The 10,464-nt window shown below is 41.3% G+C and overlaps 1 protein-coding gene across 2 annotated transcripts in view; it reads left to right on the top strand.

Moving 5' to 3' along the window:
- Nucleotides 1-966: 966 nt before the first annotated feature.
- The window catches only part of zdhhc8b (zDHHC palmitoyltransferase 8b), an 80,362-nt gene continuing 70,864 nt past the window's right edge, over nucleotides 967-10,464 (top strand). For both annotated transcript variants that reach the window (XM_072434097.1, XM_072434096.1), the window contains exon 1: nucleotides 967-1,129. In XM_072434097.1, the coding sequence (XP_072290198.1) occupies nucleotides 1,026-1,129 (104 nt within the window). In that variant the 5' untranslated portion in view covers nucleotides 967-1,025. The remainder of the gene's footprint in view (nucleotides 1,130-10,464) is intronic.

Raw genomic sequence — 10,464 nt, 5'->3', positions numbered from 1 at the left:
CCTCTGCGCGTTAGCATTAGCGGCTAATCTGAACGTGGTTTCCGGCAAACATTACGGTGGCCCATATGAGACAAACTTGTGCAACTGTTCAGACTTTGAACACTTGGGGACGCTCCAGGTTCACTCCACGTTTCAAAATCAATTGACAAAACTATGAATGTTCACAGGTTTATTAAATAAAAGAAATAACGAATAACAGAGACATTTAATGCATTCAAATACAGCATTTCGCATTCGTGTGGGACCTGATTAAACTTGGCGCCTTTTTATATCTCGACCAAAATAAATTCGAATAGTCTCGTTAAATGATTGATTAATTAATACATTAGGAACCAACTTGAAACATGAAGACCGAATGCATATAGTTAGAACATATACTGAATTTGATTACATTTTTGATTCGATTACATTACAATGATCAAAACACACACGATTATTCTTGTGTTCCCCCCGACTAGTCACGATTAATAGCTGCAGCCCTATTATTCATCTTAATTATTGACTGCATAGTTATTGCACTCTTATCTCTTATTTTGTATCCAACTATCAGCTTGTTAATTGGGGCATAATAGTAGGCTAATGTAAATTCTTATCGCTTCAATATTTGATGCAGTTTTCAGCCTGGGGACACAACGAGACACCCGCAACCATCCTTCAAGAACCCGTAGTGGCTTTAAGGGGGTTTCTTCTTCCGCGCACCGGGCACCGCGGGGGTCTGGAGGACACTCGCGGCTGCAGCGGCGGCGAGGCTCCACCTTTCCTCGCGGTTCAGTGACCTCACTAGTGGGCTGCTGCTGCTGCTGCTCTGGAAGGGTGGGATTTCCAGGCTTTCACAGAGCTCAATGTATTCCTGCAGCAGCGTCTCTCCACGGATCTATGCGGCTTCACCGATAGAGGCGAGCGAGAAACCCGGGGCTGGTTGTACCTCCTGCAGGTCGTGCCTCCTCCACCCAAAGGACCGCTCTCTTTCCCACACACGCGACTCGCTCCCGGGATAACTAAGTGAGGAATGTGGAAATTACAGAATGCCCGACAGCACTGGAAAGAGATTTAAACCCACGAAATACATCCCAGTCTCCACCGCTGCCACGCTCCTTGTGGGGTCGACCACTTTATTCTTCGTCTTCACGTAAGTTTTTGTTGTTGTTTTCTACTCCTTCTTCTTGTCCTTTCGTTGCGCGCTTGGTTCGAATTGCGTGTTTTTTGCTTTTATTCATTATTATGCGTCTTTTTGCGCGGCGCAGGTTTGCCACGAAAAGGGATCTGGACGCGAAGTTTTGCACGGCTTTACGTTCAGTCACTTTGGTAGATAAAGTGCGTGATTTTTTGCGTTAGGATTATTGTGCGCGCGGTTATTGTGCCGCGGTGGTCGGTCACATAGCGGTACCGGGACCCGCGGAGCCATTTGTTGCCTTCACGCGGACAAACCAACCGCTGAGCCGGCGGGGCAAACTTGCAACATGTGAGGCTTAAACTCCTGCAGCAGATTCCACGTCAAGTTAAGGCCACGAATGGAAAAAAATCTGCAGAGGAGTTGGTCACGTTGTTGATATAATTAAGTCATTTCCCCCTTGCAAGTGTAGGCCTGCTATATCCTATCACCTACAAGATTGTCTCTTAGTGCACACAACACATCAGCCCCCTGTAAATGAAATAAATCAATAAGACAATCAAACCTATCGTTCTTTGACAAATGGAAAAGTTAGTGCCTTCATTGCTGATGCTGCCCATAAATTAGTTTCAGTCAATAGACAAGCAGGAGGGGGAGGTATTTGGAGTGACTCATTATATTGCACACACACAGGTTCTGGTCATTTTAAAGGTAACTGGAATGTCATTGAAATCAGCTGCACTGGTGAGGACACTAAGAGGATTAGGAGGCATCAGTTTTATGTTGACCTTTGACCCAGAGGGGAAGACAGTCCTGGCCAGAAGGATTTATGATTGCACAAAGATGAAATGCACACACTACTGCACAGTCTGCCCTATCCTCTCGCAATAGTGATGATAGTTTGATGAAGGGCGGCAATTAACAATTATTTTGGTGATCGGTTAGTTGATCAGAATGCGAAATACCAGTGAATATGAGATTTTCACTCAATTTGACTAAGATAGAGCTGAACTGAGGGCATCCTGGTGGAGAGAACGCAACATTTACACATTTCTCGTGTCATTTTTACATGATTCTTGCTCTGTCTGAGTAATAAAAGCTCTTCCCTCAGATCGTGGCATGTTTTTTGGAGTCAGTGTAGTGACAAGTTAGCGATTATTCCATTACTCAATTAGTTGACAGCTGTTTCTATAATAGATTAGTTGCGATTAATCAATGAAGCTATCGCAGCCCTAGTTTGGAGGTAAGCACTTGTAGCTCTTTGCATTGTGCCACAAAACGTTGTCAATCACGAAAACTTTGCCACTTGTACTTCGAAAATCAATGGAAAGTCACAAATGTAAAACAGCTCAATACTAATTACTGATTTTGACAATATTGATAAAAGAAGCCTTAGATATTGCAATGTTATTTTCAACACACACTGATATCGCTGCTATTCAGAAAAAGCCAAATGTCCTATTTATGTGATCTTTTTTCACTATCAATACTTCAAATTAGTATCTAGTTTTGATAGATCCGGATGTTGATACTTTTGACAACCCAGAGTACCATACAAATGATCAAAAATAATTAAAGTATTACATAAATGACTAAATTGGCTCTGTTCTTGGACACTTTTGAATACCTGCCCAAAGCTGTGTGTGCTCTTTAGACGGTTCACACTCATTCAAAGCTGACATGACACTGCATCTCTGACAAACGTAACTCTGTCCACTCTAAAACAGCCAAATCACAACAAATGGCTTGCACAGAGAGGACGTGCACGGTCAGGTGATGCGAACTGAAGCAAACATATGGCTGTTGGTTGCTTTAGAAATCACAGTGCTCCCTTGAGTTCGTTGTTCAGCTTTGCATAACCAAATGCCCCTGATTTACAGCATCCACAAAGATGGTGTACCAATTTATTGTAAGATTTGTGGTTCAAGCTTATAGTAGGTCTTTCGTTCTGCCTGCAGCACGCTTCAAATCCCATTTACTATTGTTAGTCCTTTATTTGCCGGGCTTTGTATAGTCTAATCTGTGTTTTAAGGTTCATCCCCAGCAGATGGTTCAAGGTTGGGGATTAGGACTCTGTTTCTACATCGTTTCGGTAAAAAAAACGCCCAAAGGATTGAGTCATGTACAATGGAGCCCCCCAGGGAGGAGTTCACATCCAAACTAGGCCATCTCTCTCACAAACCCTGTCCACTATGATTTCATACTGGCTTTGACCGATATAGCTCAAAAATTGGAAGTGCTTTGACGTTTTTGAATTAAACTGTTAAGGGATTTTTTGCATTTGTTGATTCAAAGTATTATTTCAGTATAATATTTGAGATGCAGTGGGTCCATATTGATACGTATAAGAACATCCCAACTTGTCAATGTCATATTAGAGACCACTTCATATTAGATGTGGGCGCGGCTAGTTTTTGCCCCGTTACAATTAGGGATGGTATATCGGTTATTGGTGATATTGGAGGTGTCGCTCTGAAAAAGTGAAAAATAAATTTGTGAACTTAACCATCTTATTATTGGTAAATAAAATTTAAATAAAATTGATAAAAATCTGCAAATACTGGTTATCGACCACACGTGTGTGTGTGTGTGTGTGTGTGTGCGTGCGTGCGTGTATATCTATATATCAGCCATCAATATTGGACCATCCCTAGTGCCAATACACATTATTATATCAAAAGTAATGCCAAAGTCTCAAAATTGAAAATGTCTGTGTCATGGACTTTAGAGCCGGGCAGCCCACGTTGGCAAAAGTACAGTGTCCATGGTGTGGAGGGCCGACAGTTTGTGTTTCCCACAGAGATAGAATTAGACCACATTAGAAGAGAATTATTTATATCTCCTCTGCATGACTGCAACTACTCGCAACAGGGATGAATTAAGCCTTTATGCTTGCTCTATGCTTCTGAAATTGTAATATTAGTCTCGAGTTATAATAATTTTATTGCATTCAACATGGACCGATCCCAAACCAGCGTCACAGCTTCAAAACATCTCTTGTAAATCAGGTCAAAGTGAACCTAATCGAGAGCTTAATAAGAAATTAAACCAGGTCTAGCCATGAAGACTGAGCCCGACCAAGCGTCACCAGGAGAAAATGAATCATGATTATTCAATATGATGCGATCGTAAGAACTAAAACGTATAATAATCGTGATGAAGCAGCAAAAAAAAACACACACACTTTTTATGTGGCTGTTTACACCACAACAACTTTACTTTTGCATTCAGAAAGTTTTCACAAAGCTGGCCAGACTATTGGAATGTGTGTAAGAATGAAAGAAAAACGTGACACCCAAACCAACCAAGACTAAAACGTTAATGTTATAAACCAGTCCACACCAGAGCATTAGAGCAGGTAATTTCTCTTCTGATTTATCTGTTTACAACTAGATCCTATTTCATTTCACCCTTAGATTTGCCCTGCTGCCGTCAAACATCTCTTTAGTAATACCTCAACTGGATAACCTTTACATTGGGAGCTAAATGGGCCTGGTGGTTTCACATCACTCATACCGAGCCTATTAGACACGCTCTGGAGCATGCCTTGTGGACAGATGTGAGAAAACTATCAATCGAGGACGCGGATAAGCCCCCGGTTCAGCAGTTTATACCACTAGGCCCTAAATGATATGTTGGTGTATAGTGGCTGTTACTGAATGTGATCGTATTCCCAGACCTCCGCAGTGCAGCGCAAGCGAATCAGCGCTGTCACAATCTCTGGCTTTCCACATCTGTTTCCTCCTTTTCGCTGTACATTCATTCAATCAAACTTCATTCACAGGCCCGTTCGCCGCGTTGTGTTGCAATCGCTGCGCATAGCGAGGATCTGAAAAGAGACTAAAAAGCATTTCCATCATTTAGTCAAAAGTGTGTGGCGAAAGCTGTCAACACTTTTTAGTATCGCCATGTATCGGATCCAAATGGCACTCGACAGATGACTATTATGCACAAAAAAATATGCAAATATGACTGTTTATACAGAAAAGGACCTGTGTATTTTTTATTTTAAGTTGGATTAAACTCATGATTTACTCAAATATTCTGCTAGTTGATTTCATATATTTTCCTTTTTGCTGTTGTCCAATAGAAATTCTTTTAATCTAAATAAAATACTAGTCGACTAATGACTAATTTTGTAGACTATGGCGCCATCGACTGATTAATCGACTAAAAGGTTTGCAGCTCTACTTTCCTGAATAGTTCTCGATCGTTATCAGAATAGTTCATTACCACACAGAAATAACAAACAAGTACTGAAATTATTTTGTGTTTAAAAATACAAAACTGAATCATAAAAAAGGTCTTTTTCTGGACTGTTTTTAAAACCACAGTATTTTACTTTTTATCCACAAAATAAACTTAAATAAAATTATGTTTTTTTTCATGGTGGTTTTATTGCACTAAAATGCATGAAAAAACTGTGTCTTTACAGTGTGAGTGGGCTTGCATCTCCACAACATTGTCTTGTATTTGGCCTTGGTCATCTCCTGCTTGTTTCCATGGAAATGTGGTTTCTTTTGCTATAGTATTCCACAGTATGGCATATGCATGGATAATGAAGTGTGCTATTAAATCTCTATTTCCTGGGAATAATGCAGAATTATACACATTGTGCCATGTAGTCCGTCAAATGTCTGTCTTTCCACTCGCCTTCTAAACGTGACTATTATCTCACAGTGGCAAAGACTGTGATAAGGAATGAGTGAAGTATCTGTTCAGATCCTTCAAATCTCTGTTCTTGACATATTATTGCCAATGCCATCACTCATTTCCTCACACTTTTTATCTGCATCATTCATTGAACTTCCTCCACAGTAAAACATGTGCACCCTCATCGCCGCCACGATCCGGATCAGGCGCGTAATTCTTGTCGTCTTTGTTAGGTGGGATGACAAACACGCCGGCCTTCCTAATGCTGCTCTTCTGAGGGCCCATTAGCGGCCGTTTGTTGGTCTCTTGTGTGGCGTTAGCGGCTGTGAAGTGCCCTGCGTTGGGCTGGACTTTAATTAAATGTTGGTTTAACACGTCCTGCTATTTACATTTACAGAAAGGAGTCTCCGTCTTGGGTGCCTGCTTTTAATATTGCTCCTATGATTTGATTTTAGTTTGTTTATTTAAATGTTTGTGCCAGGTTCAAAATGCTGCGAGAAGTATTAAAGAATTCACTTACGGGTTGCCAAATGTTTATCAGTATTGGGCTGTAGCTTTGGGAGCGATAGAAAATCCAACCTAGAATAAATGGCTTTTTGACCAAGCTTAAACCAGAACTAAATCAAGACTAAACGGGAATAAAATAAGCTCTAAAACGAGCTAGATCCAGACACAATCAGACCTCATTTATGTAAAAACCAGGCTAAAAAGTCAAAAAGCCAGTCACTTTGTGTTTAACAATCTTGGCTACTACATGTCAACACTTCAAAGTACAATAAAAAAAATCACCAAGACGTCCCGCTGGTCTGCTTTCAGAATCCACTGCGAAAAAGACTGCTGTTTTTAAAAGATATGGAGAGCATAAAGTGATTTCTTACCTGGGATAATCGCAGCAGTCGGTCAGAGTGCCCGCTTGGCAGGATTAGAGAAAGCTATAATTTCAGCTTCAAGTGCACATAATCAATACTCTAAAGGGAAAGGGGTGGAGAAATGTAGAGCAGGACCTTTAGAGTCACCGTAGCTCGTTCATTTAACTCTTCAAACTGTTTGTACCAAAGCGATGGAACGGAAGAGCCTTTTTAATTAGGAGCGAACATGATCAGATCGCCAGACGTGTCCTATGAAAAGCAGCAAAGCTCAAACATCCTTAGTAAAGATTTTGTAATAAATGTATTATTTGAAATCTCTAATATTACCACAATTGAGTAGGCAAATATTGGGCCACAACAGTGAGACAAATATTGGATATCGGCTGAAAGAAACACTAAAATGGTCCTGGATCCAAACTCATGGACACCAGTGCTGAACCAGGACTTCATTAAACCAAGGATGGTGAGTGGGAGGGCACCAGGGCCACGGCTCCAGAGGACTGTGACGCACCACACGGACATTTGGACAAAATGTGCCGGGGACTAATAGTTGGAATAGTCTTCTTCTGACGATAGGAGGATTTGGTATTTGATAAAATGTTTGTCTTTGTCCACTTTTTATACGCACATTGAAAAGTGGGTGAAGGACAAGCAAGTCAGTGAGCGCTTTTAGCTCTTTATTTTATCGTTTTGTAATGTTTTGTAACCGTCTTTTGCGATACCTGCTGAGAGACGACGTGGAAATGAATATACAGTGTTTGCTATAATTTGCTATAAGTCATATTATGGCCTTTCGCTATTAGATATTTGAATTTTGATTTGTTTTTTGTTAATTTATTTAGACAAAATCTAGGACACCGGCAGGTATTAATGAGTGGTACTTTTGTTTATAGTTATATTGATGAAAATTAAAGGACTACCATGAGAATATGAACACCTGTAAAACGCCCGAAATGCCCGTGATATAAGTTTAATGCCATACTGTGCAACATTCCAAGCAAAGCAATGCAACGACTCTACAGTACATTACATCCCTCTGAAATGTGTAGCCGAGGAATACTTGACACTAATGGGATGTAACGCGGGTTTCGGGCAAATTAAAACTAAGTCTAATAAACTTGAATGTGAGTAAAAGGCACTCGAGGCACTTGTTATGGCTTGGAGCGAGTCACTAAGCTGAGGCTATTACTACATCAGAAATACACCCGCTGCGCTGCGGGAAAGGGAGGTGCTTTGTCAGGGTGAAGGTATGACCAGCTGCTGTGGCTCCTCACACCCAAAGCTCAGGAGAGGGATGCTTTGTGCAGGGGAGGTCTGAAATCTCACAAAGGACTTTGAGGGAGTCCCAAGGCGAATGGGTTGATCTAGTTTTCCAGGAAGCCGTTTACTTCAAGCCAGGGCGGTTGTAGAGATGGGTTAAGCAAATGAGTGCTACAGTATATTGCAACGTTCATGATCGCATGGCTTTAACCGTTTTCGTATGCAGAAGTGTCGAAAAATATGAATTGTGACCATTTTAGAATTCAATCTGTCGTCACAAAAGCATCTAGTACTTTTATAATCTGTGTTTGTGAAAGTTCTATTTCGTAAAGCTGGTCAAAGACTTGAGGAATAGCAACGTGTTAATCTACGGGAATGAAGGGAAATTAACAATATCACTGTTGTTTGGTCACGTTCTCAGTAATCGTGAACAATAGTTAAAGAGAGACGTTTTTTTCCTCACAATCGTCTAATTATAAAATTGCGCAGATGATTTGTGGAGGGTCCTGGAAGTGTTTTCTGCAGCGGAGAAATAAACCAATGCGGTTTCAGAATTAAGAATAAGATAAAGATACATAAAAATACACCCAACCGTTGCATAATTTGAATTTTGAACTGATCACAGACTTTTTTAATGCTCAATACTTTTTTATGACCTGCAGCATCTCGAAATGTTTGGACTTTACATTCGATTACACAGTGGTTTAGTTCATATATTGAGTTATTCATGCAGCATTGGAACACTAGCGATGCAATGATGATGACGTTTTATTAGAAGAACTTGATGTAACTTGAAGTACAGTACATGCCCATTCCAGTTTGTCTCGCTCTCTGTCGATGAAGCAGGGGAAAACAAGGCCAGACCGGGTAATCTCATTGCCTCCTAGCCTTCCTGTCACTGCTCCGCAACCAGGTTAAGATAATGCTGACAGATCCTCTTCCCTGGCACTCACCACATACTCCTGCTGCTGCCACGCCGCTTCAGGACTGTACACGGCCACTCCGGAGATGCCAGCTCTACGACAGCGCTGTTTTATCCAAGCTTAATTACATTCACAGGGATCAATATGCCTGGCCTTCTCGTAGCTCACATTTGAGATGATTTGTTTTATTTCTTTAAACAACTTCTGATTACGCAGGTTCTCATTAAGTTACCGTGGTTTGTCTTCGTCACAATGTACGTTTCATTTCTTTATTACTTAACGTGGATTATTATGTGTGCAGCTGATTTCAGTAACACCAGGTGACTAACACGGGATTGTTGCGTTTGTGATCTCAAACACGAGCGCGTCACACTGGTGGTACGCCGACACCCTCTTCAGGTCGAGTGTTCACTTCAATTAGACAACATTTTATTCACTCTCTTGCTCTTCCCTGAGTCATTGCTTGGTTAACACGGCTGTGGCGACGGTGTAATTGTTCTTAAGACCTGGTTTAGACGTCATTTAGACCTGATATAGTCCTGTTATAAACCTGGTGGTGCTCAGAAAGCAAAATGATTTCTTTGCATATTTTCTACAGCATATTGTAGCCAACTAAAGCCTTCACCTTTTGGCTTTTTTATGCCTGTGCTTATGCTTTCTGTGTATTTATTTCTATAGCAGGACCCGTAACTTGTGTTCATTATTCTGTACTACGGATAATGTTGTATCTTCTTCATCATTTGTACATAAAACAAATCTGACAGCCATCACAACTAGACCAGGCCTCGCAAGAAAAGGTGAAGAGAATGAGTCACGTACCCAAAGGGCGTTTTGTATTGAAGCACAGAGACTTGTGCGTGTGACTCGTGTCGTTTAGGACCTATATATTATAAATCACGGTTTTTGATCTCTTTATGTTGCTTTGTTGTTTGCCATGAGTAAATTGCGTCTTGTGACCTAAATAAATCCATGTGGAGGTTTTGCACAGCAGTGTGTGGGCGAAAAGTGCGGGAAAAGCAACAGCGAGGTGCAGTGTCTTTTTTTTTTTCTTTCTTTTTCTCTCTGAAACTTTTTTTATAGCTCCATCCCTCTCCTCCCACCAGTGGAATAAGCCTGGGCCGCCTGGAAACTCAACTCTTGGGGAACATGTGTGTTTAATTTAGACCTCCAGCTTGCCTCTCCCTTCATGGCGACTCCACCCAGTTTCCCTTTGTGCTCTTTTGCCAGAAGGAACCCATGACTGGTAATAAGTGGAAACAGCTCGATACCGCCGACACCGTCTAGGAGGGGCTTTCTTTCAGGCCAAATGGCTCAAAGTGGACCCTGGGCTGTGCACAGTGTGGCTGGTCCACCTCTAGGACACTGTGGTAATGGAAAAAGACCTGGAAATGCAACATGTCTGTCAGAAAATCTACATCCATCTACATCTAATGGCCCACTATAAGTTTTATTTTGCAGTTAGAGCCCGTCCTACTGCCCTTTCATCCCTTTTGTTTACATATTGACTGAGTATATTGACACCTAAATTGTCCAAGCAGCGTCTGCCCAAAGCCATTATTCTTTATTTTAACCGTGGCTGAAGCAGCTTGTAGGACTGAAGACCTTAAGTCGTTTAATGGTGTCTTGGTTGGCCAAAGTGGTCGTGTTA

This window comes from Eucyclogobius newberryi, unplaced genomic scaffold (genome assembly GCF_026437365.1).
Source record: "Eucyclogobius newberryi isolate DKJ021-1_F unplaced genomic scaffold, fEucNew1.0.hap1 SCAF_6, whole genome shotgun sequence".
Taxonomy (NCBI): Eukaryota; Metazoa; Chordata; class Actinopteri; order Gobiiformes; family Gobiidae; genus Eucyclogobius; species Eucyclogobius newberryi.
The sequence above is the reverse complement of the archived record's forward strand: the minus strand, read 5'-3'. Positions and strand labels throughout refer to the sequence as shown.